Raw genomic sequence first — 18,730 nt, forward strand, 5'->3', positions numbered from 1 at the left:
AGTAAACTTTGAATTGCTCAGGAAAATCCCGCAGCTCCTTGATAAGGAGGTGGAACGGGATTGGACGATGGACCCAATATTTCCTTTTTCTTTTTCTCTTTTTAATAAGAGAGAGGACAACAAAATCATCCTCACTGCTTGAAGACTCCATTTTGTATTGTTTTGCTAATTTTTCCGCAACGGATTAATTAATATTCATCCGGACTCAGTGTGCAAGGTTTCTGTGCGTGACACAAGTTTTTAGGATGACGAATACGTAAAAACGCATACGAAAATTTCGAATTCAGTGTACAAGGACCTTAACTGGTGTGGTTTCGCAAAATGCTCAAACATACCTGTTTTTTCTCATCATTCACGATGTTGCCCATCACAGTTCGGTACACAGGCATCAGAACCGCGTCTTTGTGTGTGTGACTTAGGGATTCCTGCCGCTGTTTTGACTCCTTTACACATTTTATAAGCTCTTCATGAGTTCTCAGCTGGTCAAACATACCATCATACGTAGGCTACGCACATACAACAAGCGCATTTAGCCAAGCACACGGAATTGTTTTGGATCTTCGTTAAGTTCCATCACAAAATATATGTAATAAAAGCCGACCAATCATGTTGTGGACATATCCCTGTGTCTTTAGGTTCAGTAAAATGCCACTGTGAACACTAAGCGGACCAGGACTAAATGTTGTTGTTGTTTTTTTGTAGCAGACCAACAAAGTGAACGAAACTACAATTGTGAGTTGTAAGTTGCTTTATCTTCCAACCTTGAACACAATAGTTTTCTATAACTAGGAGTTGTGCACCATATGAGGTCAGGGATAATGGTACTGTGATGGAACGATCACAGTTCAGCTATAGTGCTAGAAAGGCATGTATTGAAGCTGCAAAAATACTCATGAGAACATACAAAACTTGCCTGAGCTTAAAATGCTCATCTGCACTCAGAATATATGATGGATATGTGATGAACCTGGTGCAAGTTTCAGGCCGTGTTGGAATGCTGGATTGTCTTCTCAGTGAAAACAATGGTATTAGGGGCCCTATCAAAAAGAATGCTTACTGCGCTACTTTTCCATTGTTTTTCTATTTAAACATGCACTAGACAGCAAGTTTGACCATTTCACTTTTGACTTGTCTTTTTTTTGTCCTTGGTTGGTCATGGGACCACATTCCTGTCAAATATCATAGGACCCTAACCAAAAAGATTGCTTGAATATTGTTCAAACACCAACTCCAGACCTAATCATAACCATTTTAATCCAATTATTTTGATTTAAATGAAGATGTGATGCTTATTTCAGCTGAAATGGTATAAAATATTTAAATTCTCAGTATTTACCTTGATTTCTGGATGTTTTTTTTTTCTTTATTCGTTATCATATCTGTGTATTTATTTAATTAATTTGGGGGTGTTTTTTTAACATCCTGTGTAGGTTGATGATTAGCAATTTTATTTTGTTATTAAGTTTGTATAATTAATTACAAATAATTACAGGATGATTGCTTCCAGGTAGAGCTGGTTAATCAAAGAATTCTGTCTCGTAAAAAGCAATCAAGAAATCGGTGCCCAGCGTTGTTCTTTTCACCAAGTTTCCAGTCGTTTTAGCTGCTATTTGCAGTTAGACACAACTATATTTCCACTTTATAGCCCTCCGCCCCCAAGGCCTAAACCTTCCTCTCTGAGCTGTTATTTTCTGTTCATATCTTTAGAAAAGCTATTTATTTGAAAATTGGTGTCATATTTACACATCCCACTTCCCTTGCCCCTCTCTGTTCTTGTTTTATTGCTCTACCTGCTCTACCTAATCATATAATCCTTTATCAGGCTTCCTTAGTTCCCCTGTCGCACCCCTCTCTTCCCTCCTGTAAAATGACACGGCAGGAAAGCGTAGCAGGTCCACTGTAGTGTGACTGTTCTTTAATTAAAAGCCCCTGCTTCTCTCTTGGTATTCATACAGCTGCGCCTCTGACGAATCCATTCCCTCGCCGCTCTCAGCGAGTGTGATTAAAGCATGATGGCCGTCCCAGATGACCAACACTAAATCCGACAAATTATATTTACATCAACATAAGCCCAAGGAAAGAATCGTCACGTCTGACTGAAACAAAACCGAAAACGAAAAAAATTTTCTTGGATCAGCATTTTTTGTTTTTCTTGAAACAATATTCCTTTCAAAGAAACTCTTAGTAGTCATGTTCCACACCTTAACCTTACTGTAATTGCTAAACCAGATGGGAAATGGAAATAATGTTGTTTAAGACAGCTTAAGGCATCATTGTAAACTGAAACTAAGATGTTCACTAAGGAATTTACCGCTTTTATGGCAATCATGAACCATTTGTGTCTAAACGTAATACGCATGTGGACGCCGTCAGCGTTTTCACAGGTTTGCGTTTTTGAAGTGTGCGACCCGATATAGTCAGGCTGTGAGTAAACCACTTCTAGCCAAAAAAACCTTGAATTTGTTTATGCCGTTTTTGCCAAAATAACTTGCTTCCATCTTGTAAGCAAAGTAAACAGTGATTTCAAGGTGTTTGGTTTAATTTCTTCACTCATTTCATTTCTTTATTATCAAGTTGATGTCTAGTCTATTCTTGGGATATGGTTTAGACGTCTATTAAATTTTCACTGACAGCCCAAATTTTGCCTTGGTTTAGCCTAGATTTCAGGGCTGTGTTTGGACGGCTATTAGACGTCTTTTAAACGCAAAATTGCTTGCTGGGATATTTTTGTTGTTTTAAAATGGACAATGCGGATATACCAATATCCAGGATATAGCCTAGTGTATATAAAACCAATTCTTTGCATAAAAAAGCATATTAAAATATGACATATTTAACAGAAAATCCAAATTTTTGTATTTGCAGATACAGAGGCTGATATATGAGTCTATAGCCTGTTGGTCAGAGGTCTGACACAAGAAAAAATGAAGGCGAAGAAAGAATGATGTGTTTATTTCTGGCCTTTATGATGTACAGTGTTGGCTTGAACCCTCTGATCTTGCTGAAGACATACGGACTGCACAGTCTGAAGACTTGGCAGTTATTAAGGGAGACAGTCTGGATGTTTTCTGGGAGAAAGAGAGAGTGGGTGGGTGTGAACTGCCGGGAATGTCACGTTTTTCCTCTGTGCTTTTTTTTGCATAGGGATTCCTAACATGTGACAAGTAACATCTCACCCGCGCTTTCACTTCCAGCTTTTGATGTCTCTCACCCTGGCACCCCTCACTCTAGCTCCGAGGGGCTGCATCTGTCTGTATCCTGTCAGCAGATCAAATAGATGATGCTTGCACAGAGAGCTCTATTATCCTCCTACTCCCTCTTGCCCTGTTATTTACACTCTGACTGGAGTTCACGTTGCACTTTTGATGCCACCCGGGTTAGAAACCTTTTGCAGTGTCGCTCAGTCTGTTGGCAGTTTATTTGGTTAAGACACGTACCTCTGGGGCGATATCACTAAATGGTTGCAACAGATTCGTATGCAGTATTTCAACACAAAACCATCTGCTATCTGGTTTAATTTGAAGCTAATGCTATCATATGAGTAAGTCTCATTCGTTAACAACCAGTGTTTGCGAAAGTTACTTTGAAAAGTACTATTGTAATTGATTACATTGGGCCCTATCATACACCCGCGCAATGCAGCGCCAGGCGCGACACAAGTGTTTTTTGCTAGTTTCAGCCCGACGCAGTTATCATTTTCACGTCCTGCTGTATGTTGTTTAAAAAGCAAATGCATTTGCGCCCATGGGCGTGCTGGTCTGAAAACGAGGTGTGTTCAGGCGCACTGTTGGCGCATTGCTATTTTGAGGCAACTGAAATAGACTGTGCAATATTTAGGTTCGGTTGAGACGCTTTGCTTGCTATGATACGGAATATCTGCGGAAGCATTTTTGAAACACGGAAGTGGTTTATCTCATTTCACAGATAGTTTTGTTTCTGTGTTGTTTCTATATAAAAATGTCGATACATTGTAAAAGATTTTGCTCTGGCCCTTGATTTAAATTATTTTTACTTCCGTTATTACACTCGATGTTGTCATCTGTTGACGTTGTACAAGCAGAATGTGGCGGTTGGTCAGTGTGGAGTTTGTCCCACCCCTCCTCCACTGTGATTGGACGGCTGTGTAAAAAGTGACAGTGATAAGCGCTGCGTTTTACCCAAAGTTGAACATTCTTCAAATCGGCGACCGTTAAAAAACGCCAAGCGCTCAGCACTTTAGCGTGAAAAAGACGCTTGGCGCCTCGTTACGCTCCTGCTGTTTTAAAAACGCAACCATTGAAAACAAAAATACGCCAACCGCGTGAAATAATTATTTGGTAGACACAGGGACTTACAAAATAAACAATAAGAAACACAAATGTGGTTTAACTAATGTAATTTTTGCTTATTCGTATGGTTGAATTGGATCATTGCAGGCCAGCAGCAAAGAAATGGGTTAATAAAGTGAGATTAAATGCATTAAGTATATTTGTATTAAGATCTGTAATAATTGCAGGTTTGCGTGATATTTTAGTTCGCATTTCACTGTTTTTATTTATTTTGAGGAATACTGAATCTGATTTTGTGCAAGTGCGATGAGTAAATTCATGCTCACATTTAGTCTTTAAAGGGCACCTATTATGCCCCTTTTTACAAGATGTAATATTGGTCTTGGGTGTCCCCAGAATGTATTTGTGAAGTTTCAGCACAAAATTCCCCACAGTTAATTTATTATAACCATTTGAAAATGTCATTTTTGGGGCCTGTTTTAAAAAGAGCTGTTTTTGGTCTATACCACCTTAAATGTAAATGAGCTGCATATCCCCGCCCTGCTGGACCCAGATGATGAAGAGAGTCCGGCACAGAATAAACACGAATGAGAATGGACTAAACGTCTCGGAAAGGTTATTTGATACATTTATGTACTGGCTGACATGACATCGATTGAAATGACTATTTGCTCAAAAATGATAAAATACACTTACTTCTCTTGGAGGTGACGTAGGATCGCGAACAGTAGGCAACGATCCACACTTGAGGATTAACTTTGACCCTCGTTCACTAAACAGTCAGTCAGAAAATGATTCTCGTATTTAGGAAGTTTAAGTGGTGCCTTTTCTTCATAAATAAAATCCATCCGCTGCGTTTTCAGTGGCTCTGATGTCAGTGAAGACTAGTATGTCCATTCTTACATCCCACAACAGAACACCTACACTTCTTAGGAGACATTACCGGCTGTCGTTGAAACAATGGCGATGGTGTGCAGAACAGATCACCGAGGGCGGGGTCTATGCCAAAACCAGATGTCAATCAAACCGCGTCGGTGGGGCTTAGCTCATTTCTACGTCACAATGAGGGAAATCTAGAACAGCTCGTTCTGAGACAGTGCTTATGATTTATTGAGATAGTAAAAAAACTACTGGGTGGATTTTTATCATTCTAGGGTGGTTTTGCTCACACACTGCCAACACACATTTATGTTCAAACACCATGTAAAAGTGAATTTTGCATAATAGGTGGCCTTTAACTACAATAAGCATCATCTTCACACAGCGTAGAATCAAAAAAAGGATTGTAACTTGTGTTACTTTTTTAAAAAGGTAACTTCACTAGTTACTTGAAAAAAGTAATCTGATTACATAACTTGCGTTACTTGTAATGCGTTACCCCCAACACTGAAAATGTTCTCATGCTAATTTTCTACCAAATTCACACACGCACACATGCATTTGATTGATAAAACTGTAAAATAAAGTTGAATTAATTGCCATTATTTAATAAACAAGCACTGGACTACTAGTCTTTACAGTCTTTATTTATCCATGTTACTGTTCAATTATAAATACACTCTATGTTAATTCTTGGTCTTTAATAATACTTTAACTTATGTTAATTTATGCAACTTGTTACAAAAATTGTAAACATATTAAGGTCCATCAACACCAAGGATGATAACTATAACTTTAACTATAAGTATAACGTTTTAATTATTGTTATCATTCTACACTGGAAAAATGTTCACTAGTAAATTTAATTAAAATTAATTGGCAAGTAACATATTCAGTAGTTATCAATATCTTCATCCATCTCAACTAAGTTCAAGTTTTGCTCTCATCCAAAAGTGTCAGTGCACAATAAATCATAACACATTTTAAAAAATGATCAAATGGTGGAAAGCTATGCTATAATGCAAGTTTGGGAATTATGCAGTGCAAATTGCGTTTAGTGACAGTGTTTACAAATAAACAGAGCTGTTATCAGATACATTATTAGTAAATTCCTCCTCCGTGTATGTCCGTTTACTCTCCTTCAATGTCTTCTTGTCTCCCCCTCTCATTCTCTTTGCCCGTCTGTCTCTCTCTCGCCTTCTTGTCCTTGAGGTCTTTCCCCTTCGTCAGCTTGCCAGGAACATTCACCCACCCACTGGAAATTACAGATGAGAGAAAGAGCTGTTTTTATGCGTTTATCATCCTTTCCACTGAAAACTCCTTGAAGCATGTGTCAATTTTATTAGCATGTCAGGTGGAAGCCCTTATCGAGCGCGCTGGACCCTGCAAGCATTGGAAACCCATCGTGATGTAACCCCATGTGTGCAGCTGCCCGGAATCACAGATTAAAAGGAGCATTCTGTTTTTTTTTTTTTTTCAATTTAATGTATATTTACTGCTTATCTGACTTGTAAAAATGAGCAGGAAAAAGTGTTACACTTACAAATTCATACTTCAGTTATTTTATTTTATTTTATTTTATTTTATTTTAATGCCAATAAAACATACACAATTGACCTGAAAATATGTCACCCATACAACCCATTAAAAATGAACAAATAAAATAACCAGCCTCACAGTTCCAAAAGTAAAACATAAATAGACCAGGAGATGAATAGATAGATAGATAGTTAAATCCAAAATGACCAGGAGATAGATGAGACTTAGGTAATTTCCCCTGTTATTATACCCAAATAAGAGAGGAAGTATTTTTCAAAGAAGTCTTGATGTGACGTCCCTTTCATTTTAAAGTAAACAGGTTTACTTTTTACCTGCATTGACAAAGATAATTACATAAACAGGATTGGTTAGCGATTATATCACACTATCGCATGTGGGTCTATTAGCATGCTTGGCTGATAAAATTCCGTTAAAAGTATATTTACTGTCAATATATTTTCTGTGTGTCCATAAACATCACCGATGATATCTATATGTATGAAAATAATCTGTAATTTTCCTTGAGAATAGAGAATCGGTGAAAAGGGAAGTACATAAAACACTAAATGGAAGTCTCCTGACAATCCCAGGGATTTGTCCGGGTTGTCAAGGGATATACTAAGCATGTCCTCATAATGGAACGGCTGTGTGTAAGCTCTGGATCGGAGAGACTTTATTTCCAGTCCCTCAGCACAATCCCTTTATCCACTTGGAACAGAACAACTCAAGATTTTATCAGAGAGGACAGGGCAGACTTTCAGAACCCACCACTGACACAATCATTTACCTCAAAACCTGCGCTAATGCACAGTTACTAAAGCCCAGATGCAGAACTTCAACTCTTCCCTGCTGCACCTGCCAAGTTTACCTTGAACATGGTCTACCTTAAAATATCCATATTCTGCACCTTTTATATATATAATATATCTCTCCACTTATAATGCTAGTCAAGATTTTTTTGCCATTTTCCTAGCCTCTCTAAACATGATACTGTACCTTTAAGACTTCTATATGTAAATTACCTTTTGCAATGTTTTACTATATACCCTAGGCCAGGGTTCACAATCTCGGTCATGGAGGGCCGCTGTCCTGCAGAGTTTAGCTCCAACCCCAATTAAACACACCTGAACCAGCTAATCAAGGTCTCACTAGGCATACTAGAAACTTTCAAACAGGTGTGTTGGAGCTGGTTGGAGCCAGAGCCATAGAGAGAAAGAGTTGCGACACTCCCATAGACCTCCGTTGTAAATAATGGCGGCGCTTTTAACCGCCTACTTCCGGGATTTGAAGATCGGAATAGTTCTAAACACTGTAATTTTAGCGTTGGACACCATTCACTTACATTGCTGCGCGTCGAGTTGTTCTAGAGTTAAGTTGGTGAAATATCGACCTCTTTTGATTTGTCAACTGTCTATGTTGTATCAGAGGCCCTTTGCGATGCTTATACTGGTCTTCATTTGTACATGCACAGCGTAATTATTTATATTTTATGTTGGTTGTTTCAACCAATTTTCAAGCACTGCCTGCTAGCTAGTGCGACTTCGTCAGCTGTGACAGTAAGAGTTCGGTAATGAATCACTACCACCTTTATAGCAACTTTTATTTAATTAAATTTTTTGGGATATACTAACTTTTCATTATGTTTTATTGTCTTGAGTGAAGCGGCTTGTGAGAACAATGCTGGACCTCTAGGATTGTTATGGGATCACCAGTCCTGTGGATCACCTGCCCCTGGTTTTTGTTTTTCTTGTTCACACACACCCACACAAGCACACATTTTTGTTGTCTGTCATTGTTTAATAAAAAATATTTAAGCGAACTCTGAACGGACCGCCACGGCAGACCTCTTTGCGTGATCACGAAGGTAGGCTAATGGCTGAATCAAAATTTATAAGCAAAATCACGGGAATCAATAGCCTAATACAGCCCAGTTGTGCTAAAATAAATATCATGAGACGTCCATCATCAGATGAATGATATGGAAAAGTTAAGTTAGAGCCGCTAAAGCCAGTGCTACTACCCATGCGAACATGAACACTGAGCTTTTCCCTCCAAAAATATAGCCTAAAACTTATCTCCAAATGCAAAACTGACATTAACAAAATGCAATAATGCAATAACAGCTGAAAAAAGTACTTGGGTGTGTGTTTTATTTTATATTTACCGTTCAATAATGCAATCGCTGCTGTCTGTCCCATAGAAGAGCATGACAGCCAGCGTATGTTTTAGAACTATTGGGGCTTACATGAACCACGTGACAGCCATAGCGGCGACATCAAAGAGTGTCGCAACTCTTTCTCTCTATGGCTCTGGTTGGAGCTAAACTCTGCAGGACAGCGGCCCTCCAGGACCGAGATTGGTGAACCCTGCCCTAGGCCAAGCTCATGAATACTGCATAAGTAAATAGGGGTGGTCACATGTTAATGAGGTCATGGCTGTGATGTCATTAGGCTTGTTTGAGATGCGCCTCGCCTCGCCTGAAATGTAGGCGAGAGTAGGCGGCTGCAGTGAGGGGAGGAGTGAAAAAAGCGCAGGCAAGCCGGACAGATCTCTCTTCTCGCAGTGGATCTGACACCTGTGAGATCAAAGGCGGATATCGCGGGATTCACTGGATTCACGCTCGTTCACAGTGTTGCTAATAAACTGGATCATGGATGGAATTTAAGTTCTGTTGCTTTTATATGAAAATAAATATAATGAACAAGACACCCAAAGTAGCCTACTTATATAATACATGTTTATCAGTCTTTTTTCTTTAATACAGACGTGTTTTTTTTTTCTTTCTTTTTTTACATAAAAATTACATTGCATAACCCATAGAGATCGCACTGAGATAGTTTGGGAATATTATCACATAACGTATACACATAAAACATGATAGCCTATCAGAGTTTTAAAATCAAACATTTTAAAAGAGAACAATACATCACGGTTGTTTAAACCAATGAACATTAAGCTGTGTCGTCAGCAAGTCGTTTCCCATCATGCTTTTGATCAGCGCAGTCGGTGGAGAGCAACTGCGCCCGACTGCAGAATCCGACACGTGCGCCTTGCGCTCGCGAGAGATTTTTGACATACGTCAGCATGACATCAGAGCAAGGCGGACCGCACTCGGACACATTTCTAACCGGCATGCATCTCGCGCTGATCACCGGTGATCGATTCTGCGCAGATTTTGCTCATCTCAAACAAGCCTATTGTATATGTGCTTGGTCTTATTGTGAATTTTGTGGTGGATCTTTCTGCAGTTAACCTGGTGTTCTATGGTTGTCACTTTTCGTTAGTACTTCGTAATTAGCTTGTGAGGGTCAAGACACACATTGTATTTGCTATTAAAGTGACTCTGGAAGAGAGAGTGGGGTCAGGTGGAACAGAACGGAAATTGTTATGCTCTAATTTATTGTGATGACACTTGTTCAGTGTATGCTCAGTTAAGGAGATTTGAAGTTTAAAAGTATTGGTGACACTGACACTAGACCCTGCTGAAAATACATTTAAATAGCATTGGAAAAATAGAAAAACATGTGTTTTAAACTGTAATCATATTTCAGTATTAACATTTTTATTGTATGTTTGATTAAATTAAGCCTTGTTGAGTTTATTTATTTATTTCACATCTTAACCCTAACAGATGTTATTCCTGACAGCTAAAAATATGAGTATCAAATACAAGCAAATATTAATAATCGGTGCCTGGAAACACGAACCTTTGAAAACGGGTTTCAAAGTGCAAGTTTTTGAAAACGGTCTCCGTGTAAACAGCAAAAACGCGAATCTCTGTAGACGATGACGTCATGCACATGCGTATTACGTCTTCAGTCTATAGTGTTTCATCGCCATCTAATGGCCTGGCAGCAGAATACAGCGTTTTTAGTCGTTTTCGCAGATCCGTGTGAATTGTGATCGTTTTGACTATGGTGTCGTCTGTACGGGGAAGACTCAAAGGAAAAACTTCTCAGTTTTAAGCATATCGTTGTCGTGTAAACGTACCCTTAGTTAGTTTTTTTCTCAGTTACCAGTTTTCCTTTGTTCCAGTTTCCCACTCTTCGTTTGTTACCATGGTTTTTGATTAATTAGTTGACACCTGTTCATCATTGAGTTCAATCACCATGTGTATTAAAGTTCCTCACTTCATTCAATTCATTGTCTGGTGTGTTTGTGTGTTGTGTCTACATGCTGTTTCTTAGCTTTTAAGGATTATTTGAGTTTGATTTATCAATAAATCTTTTCTTTATTTAAACCTGTTTGAACTCTTTCATCATCATCTAGACTGTGCGTGACAGATATGTGCAATTAGGTACACACACGCATGTTAGCTCTCACACACACACACGCATACCAAACACACACAGAAATTCCAGTTTCTCTTCCTTCCTGCATAATAATAATTATTCATGTTTATTTCCTTTTACAGAAACCTGCTCGACAGAGACACGTTTTCCAAATCAGATCCAAGTAAGAATGTCTTTCTTGTCCCTTTTTATAATTGCTGCACAAATGCATACTGTACTGTGAAATATGCCAATCCAACTTAAAGATTCTGCCATGATTTACTATGACCTGGGGCTCGTTCTTCGTACGTTGCTTATTACATCTGAGATCAAATGACACATCCAAGATGATATCATCGTGCTAATCATGATCCGGCTAATTGGGTTCTTCGAACTCACCTGTTGTTTATGATTAGTATAGCTGGATTGAGTTATCTGAGATAACTGCGCGTTCATGCGCTGGTTTAAAAGGGGATATGTATCGATAGTAGAAACATTGATCAGCAACGCTGCTATTGGCTGCTCAGCGTGGCCAAAGAGCGCGCACAGTTTTTCTCCTCTGCAGAGCAAGAACTATTAGTCAAAGTTTATTCAGAATTTTAATGTTTAATCAAAACGCCAGGGAACACAAAGTCTGCAAAAGCCAGGAGGGCTGGCAAAAAGTAGCAGACAATTTAAATCCGTTAGAAGTAGCCATGTTAGATGTTTTTATCACTTATTAGCCTTTTTTGTATTTTAATAATTGCATAATTAGGCTACTTTGTTCATTGTAATGTCAGAGTCACCACACTAGAACATGGGAACAAATAAAAGTGAAGTACAAAAATATTCTACATAGCCTAATGGTAATTTTTAGTTATATTATAGTCTCTTCTCTTCTATAAAAGGCACTGTTAAATAAATGGTTGTCTGTTTATAAAAGCAACCAAGAAAAAGGCTGAAAAAAAGAAAAAATCTTAGTAGCCTACACTGCAAAATAATTGAACAAATATTGCTGCATTAAATGAAGGCCGCATTAAAAGTAATGATGAATTGCTTTGACTTGTGAAAGTGAAAACTGATAAACTTATGTTAAAATATTTTGCCATGAGTTATTGATCACATTTCCCGAGTGTAGTTCATTGTAATGACATTGTGTTTTCCTCTTTTGTGCACTTTTACATAATACACCAACACTTGTATCTGTGCCCAATAAAGTGGTGGCTGAAATATGCAGTAAGTGGGCATTTTCTAACTTTCCAAAGGAAAGAAAGTATAAGACTTTGTAATGTCCATTTGTTTCCATTGCACTGGACAGTGAATAAACCCTCTCAGATAACTGTCATATGGAGGAACTAGCCTACCTGCAAGTGCATAAATAACTTTACTTAATTTATACTTGTATGCTTTATGGCTGCAATATAAGTTCAGGATTCCACATCTACAGAAAGGCCTACAGAAGAGTCTGCACAGACAGAGGAGATAGGCCTACAGGTGGGCAGTGTATAGACAACTCTTCCTTTTTATTTGTTGCATGAGGCATGTGTCTAATATCTCTTGTTGCAGGCACTTGACCACTGGCTTTTCTTTACAAAGAACAATTGAAATAAAACTCAATGAACTAGGCATATTTGTCTTTTATTAAACATTTAATGAAAGGTGTTGTTTTTTTTGTTTTTTTTTGCAATGTTGTGTAATATGGCACATGCAACAATGTCACAGGCCCTGTCAGGTGTGCAACACTCAGACTTTTCAGACACTGAACTCTTCCCTTTAGTTAGCCAAAGTTCATTTCATTGTGTGCCCTTGTCCTGGCTAGAGCTGCATTGTAACTGGTTTGGGTCAGGGAATGGGGTCATAAAACACCTGTCTGCAGGAACATGTCATAATCACCTATGAAAAAATGCAGTTCTTTTAGGATCAATAAGTGTATGTAATACAGTGAGCTTGATATTTAATTGTGGAACTTTCCTTACCACTTTCAAATAATGTGCAGGAATGTGAATCTCTGAAAATTCTTAAGTCATGCACAGATCCTGGCCTTTTTGCTTTCACATTTGTGATTATGGAAGATTTTAGTCAACTGCCTTTTTTTATTTGATATAATATTATTAATCTGGAATATTAAGAATCCCAATTGTAACTGGGCTGCACATTTACATTGTGAACCTCCTTTCTGTTCACATAATCCCCCTTTGTTCACATAATCCCCCTTTCTGTTCACATAATCCCCTTCATTGAGGCCTTGATGGCAGCCTATAGTCTATGGTACCAATCACGTTAGTGAAGCCTGAGTGACATATACTGTAATCGGCATGGTCATGATTGTATGATCTTCATAAAAAATGATGATAGCCTAAAAAAAATTGCTTTAAAAAAAAGTGGCTTGGAAATGCCAAAAAAAAAAAAAAATTTAAACCTAAAAGCGCCAGGTAAACTCCAAATGACACGACAGACAGCACTTTCCATCAAGTTCTCTGCATCTCCAATAATGTAAAGGAAAGAGCCACTCGCAAATAATCTTAGGGCAATGCAAACAGTTTGTGCTGTATTTAAAAGCCAGACTCCGACAAGTCGAAAATAAATGTGCGTTTCCAACAATTTAATAATGTAAACGACAATCTCACGAGGCACGAGAAAAAAAAAAAGCTTCTCAGAAAGTGCACTATCGCGCTGCGCTGGACGTCCCGTATCAGCTCCGCTTATGAAGCTGCGATCTAATCCTGTTTACATTAAATAAGCTGCTCCCGAGCAGGTTTAAGCTTGCGCAGCTGTTGCCATGACAGCAAGTCCAGGATGAGCTTTCGAAGAACCAAACGATCCAAGATCATGCCAAATCGTCAACAATCAAATCCAGCTAACTGAGTTAGCGACGTACGAAGGACGAGCCCCTGGTGTACGGCAGTACGACCAACTGCTCTCAGCCTTGTTAAGAGGGGACTTTCTACACAATCTGAAAGCTTACACAATCGCATGACTCACTCTGTTTGCGTTCTCTCGCACTGATTGTGTGAAGTTTCAGATCTGAATTTGGCACGGGCCTCATATATAGACACACCGTGGGTGGCACTGATAATTGTAACATTTGCCTTCAACTCCACAAAGTCCTTCTGAAGAGAAAATCTAAATGCCACAATATAAGAGTAATCCAAATTCAGAAGTACAGGCGAAGAGAGCTGTCTAAAGGATGATACTTAATGTTGTTAACCTACTTTGGGTGTTTTAAAAGATTTCATAATTATTTTTTCCTGTTATTTTTAATGATTTTTATTTTTTAATGGCCTACTCTCAAATACTTCTCATAATTAGAATTTTATGAACACATTTAGTCTAAATCACATTCAAAACCACATGAACAACTTCATATGAATGTTCATCATATCCATATTCCAACAGCATTGAGGTTTCACCACAACCTTATCAATGATATTTGTCAGTTATTTTCTCTAATTACAGATCCATATAGAAAAGAATGAAGACTGTCAGCTGAGCTGAGAGACAAATAACTCATTCATAATTATATCGTATGCAACATTGCTCCTTATGTATAATGACTAGCACATGTCTTATGAGCATGTGACTAACAGGGTGTACAATAAATGATTAGATAGATAGAAAAGAAGATGCAGACATATGTATTCTAACACTCACTCATTCATGAATACACTGCCATTCAAAAGTTGTTGTTTTAGAAAGAAAGAAAGAAAGAAAGAAAGAAAGAAGAGAAAGAAAGAAAGAAAGAAAGAAAGAAAGAAAGAAAGAAAGAAAGAAAGAAAGAAAGAAAGAAAGAAAGAAAGAAAGAAAGAAAGAAAGAAAGAAAGAAAGAAAGAGAAAGATGTATAATGTTTCAAAAGTTTTCTATTTCAATTAAATGTTGTTCTTTTGAACTTTTCTATTCATCCAAGAATCCTGAAAAAAAAAAAGCTTTTCTTTTACTGGATTTAGTCTTTCCATCTTTCCACAAAATAATTGATTTAAAGTAGGACGTTGCTAATAATAAATGTTTCTTCACAACCAAATCAGCATATTACAATGATTTCTGAAGGATCGGATGATACTGAAGACTTTCAGCTTTGCAATCACAGGAATTCAAGTCAAGTCAAGTCATCTTCATTTATATAGCGCTTTTAACAATGTAGATTGTCTCAAAGCAGCTTTACAGAGATAAGCGTATAATTTAAGGTAACAGAGATTGTTTCGGCTTTACAGCAGAGTTAAGTTATTTCCATCTAAAGTTAGTTTTAATTGATTTGGTTCCGTCGCAAAGATCATGGCGGTCACATGCGCATTTAGAATGGGTTCTATAGTTATGTGCGTTAGAATATACGCAGGTTTGGAATTCCCTACAAGCCAAGCCTAAACAAAATACTTGTCTTTCCTTATAAATTTTGATAAGGAATTTTATTTTATTTGTTGCTTTGGGGTAGGACCGCAAGACGAATTTTCCCGACAACGCCTTATCTGTAGAGTGGTAGTGGGATCCTCCATAGGGAGAGACTAGTTGGCACTTCAGCACTGCGTTGTCATCGGTCCAGGTGAAGGTCCTTCGTCAGATCTGGATACGGCCTGGATCCGGCAGGCTGCAGGAAAAACCTTGGGATAAACACAGACACTAAAATTAGCGTAGATGCCATTCTTCTCATGATGTAACGAGTACATCAGGATTTTTGGGAAGTGTTCCCGGTTCCGGCTGACCTAATCTATGCAGCATAACATTAAATTATAGAAGTCTATAATGTATTATGTGAATGCTAGGTCAAAGAGATGTGTCTTTAATCTGGCTTTGAACTGACAGAGTGTGTCTGCTTCCCGGACAATGGTAGGAAGACTGTTCCAGAGTTTTGGTGCTAAATAGGAAAAGGATCTACCGCCAGCAGTGGATTTTGATATTCTAGGTATAATCAACTGGCCGGAATTTTGAGATCGTAATAGACGTGACGGACTATAATGCGTTAAGAGCTCGCTCAAGTACTGCGGAGCTAAACCATTCAGTGCTTTGTAAGTAATCAGCAATATTTTAAAATTTATGCGATGTTTAATAGGGAGCCAGTGCAGTTTTGACAGAACTGGGCTAATATGGTCATACTTCCTGGTTCTGGTAAGAACTCGAGCTGCTGCGTTTTGGACCAGCTGTAGTTTGTTTATTAAGCGTGCAGGGCAACCACCCAGTAGAGCATTACAATAAACTAGCCTTGAGGTAATGAACGCATGAACTAATTGTTCCGCATTTGTCAATGAGAGCATATGACGTAATTTAGATATATTTTTAAGATGGAAAAATGCAGTTTTACAGATACTAGACACGTGACTTTCAAATGAAAGATTGGTATCAAAGAGCACACCCAGGTTCCTAACCGACGACGAAGACTTAACAGAGCAGCCATCAAGTGTTAGACAGTATTCTAGGTTATTACGTGAGGAAGTTTTTTGTCCAATAATTAGAAACTCTGTTTTTTCAGAATTTAGAAGTAGGAAATTACAAGTCATCCAATTTTTTATATCCGCTATGCATTCCGTTAATTTTGTGAATTGATAAGTTTCGTTAGGTTTTGAAGAAATATAGAGCTGAGTATCGTCAGCATAACAGTGAAAGCTAATTCCATGTTTCCTAATGATATCTCCTAATGGTAGCATGTACAGAGTGAACAGCAGCGGTCCTAATACTGAGCCTTGTGGTACGCCATACTGAACTTGTGATCGATGAGACATCTCATCATTTACTGCTACAAACTGATAACGGTCAGATAAGTATGATTTAAACCATGCTAGTGCATTTCCCGTAATGCCAACATAATGTTCTAATCTATTTAAAAGAACGTTGTGGTCGATGGTGTCAAATGCAGCACTAAGATCGAGTAACACTAATAGAGAGATACAACCACGATCGGATGATAAGAGCAAATCATTTGTGACTCTAACGAGAGCTGTTTCGGTACTATGGTACAGTCTAAATCCGGACTGGAAATCCTCGCAGATATCATTTCTTTCAAGAAAGGAACACAGTTGTGAGGATACTGCCTTTTCTAATATCTTTGACAGAAAAGGTAGATTCGAGATCGGCCTGTAATTGACTAATTCTGAAGGATCAAGTTGCGTTTTTTTAACAAGCGGTTTAATCAAAGCCAGCTTAAAGTTTTTTGGTACGTATCCTAGAGACAAAGACGAATTAATGATATTAAGAAGAGGATCTATGACCTCTGGAAGTATTTCTTTCAGTAGCTTAGTCGGTATAGGGTCTAACATACATGTTGTAGATTTAGATGATTTAATGAGTTTAGTAAATTCTTCCTCTCCTATAGCAACGAATGAATCAAATTTTTTCTCAGGGAGACTACAATGCACTGCCTGATGCGATACTGTAGTAGACGGTTGCATAGTTATAATTTTGTCCCTGATATTATCAATCTTATAAGTGAAGAAGTTCATAAAGTCATTACTGCTGTGTTGCTTGGAAACTTCGGTGCTTGAAGCTTTATTTTTCGTTAGTTTAGCCACCGTTTCAAATAAATACCTAGGATTATGTTTATTTTCTTCTAATAGGGTTGAAAAATAAGCAGATCTAGCAGCTTTTAAAGCCTCTCTGTAAGTAATTGAGCTCTCTTTCCATGAAATGCGAAATACCTCTAGTTTTGTTTTCTCCCAGTTGCGCTCCATTTTTCTGGCTGCTCTCTTAAGGGCCCGAGTGTGCTCGTTGTACCACGGCGTTGGACTATTTTCTTTAATCTTCTTTAAGCGCAACGGAGCAACTGTGTCTAAATTCAGAGATGTAAACAGACATTTTGGGGGGCATGTGCGAAAGTTAAAAAAAATTGCACTCCTTTTATAATTATTAATAAAAAGTAAAATTAAAGATTATTACTGTGAGCATGTAAGACATTCTGCTGCTGCTGCACGTGTAATATTCATTCAACGATTCGCTCAAACTGCTCGATTCAGTCATGAAAGAAGCTAGGGTCAACTGAATGGGTCATGGGTCATTGAATGGGTCACTGAATCATTGACTCACCCGATTCATTAAAAAAAACGGTGAATGTTTCAAAAGACAAAACACTGAGTTGCTGGGAGACACAATTTTCCTGCTTAGTTTGGAACTATTTTTGTTGACAAAATAGAGCAAAAACAGTAAAAATTGACAATATTGTGTCTGCTGCCAAAAACGAGCTATTTAAAAGGCGGTCTCCCATCCAAGAACTAGCCAGGCCCGACCCTGCTTAGCTTAGATTGGGCGAGCTCAAGGTGGTATGTCCGTAAGCGAAATCTGCTGCCAAAAATGGGCTTTTTGAAGAAACTCAGAGTCTTTCAGGCTTTTTGAAGAAACTCAGAGACACTGAGTTTGTTTTTAACAAAAAGCTTACAGCACCTGGTATTCCCAGGCAGTCTCCCATCCAAGTACTAACCAGGCCCAACCCTGCTTAGCTTCCGAGATCAGACGAGATCGGGCGAGCTCAAGGTGGTATAGCCGTAAGCGAAATCTGCTGGCAAAATCGAGCTATTTAAAAGGTTAGAACATTAGTGAAGTAAACTAAAAAGCTTGCAGCACTTGGTATTCCCAGGCGGTCTCCCATCCGAGTACTAACCAGGCCCGACCCTGCTTAGCTTCCGAGCTGGCTGTAGTGAGCTGTTTTAATGGTTCTGTCATGACAACTCTTGGAGAGATTGACATGGTAATGGGTATGGTAATGTTAATGTATTTGGTCTTGGCGTAATAGATTTGTACGCTGCTGCTGCAGAGCAAGTACAGAGACTTGCTACTGCCAATACATTCACAGACATTTCTGTGAGCATGTAAGACAT

At 38.4% G+C, this 18,730-nt stretch overlaps 1 protein-coding gene across 2 annotated transcripts in view; it reads left to right on the plus strand.

Annotated features, from left to right (window-relative positions):
* Nucleotides 1-18,730, plus strand: part of LOC308689201 (copine-8) — a 148,520-nt gene that overhangs the window by 23,755 nt on the left and 106,035 nt on the right. For both annotated transcript variants that reach the window (XM_081362788.1, XM_081362787.1), the window contains exon 2: nucleotides 11,101-11,141. In XM_081362788.1, the coding sequence (XP_081218914.1) occupies nucleotides 11,101-11,141 (41 nt within the window). The remainder of the gene's footprint in view (nucleotides 1-11,100; nucleotides 11,142-18,730) is intronic.

Source organism: Scardinius erythrophthalmus, assembly GCF_964197995.2.
Source record: "Scardinius erythrophthalmus genome assembly, chromosome: 4".
In the NCBI taxonomy this organism is placed as follows: Eukaryota; Metazoa; Chordata; class Actinopteri; order Cypriniformes; family Leuciscidae; genus Scardinius; species Scardinius erythrophthalmus.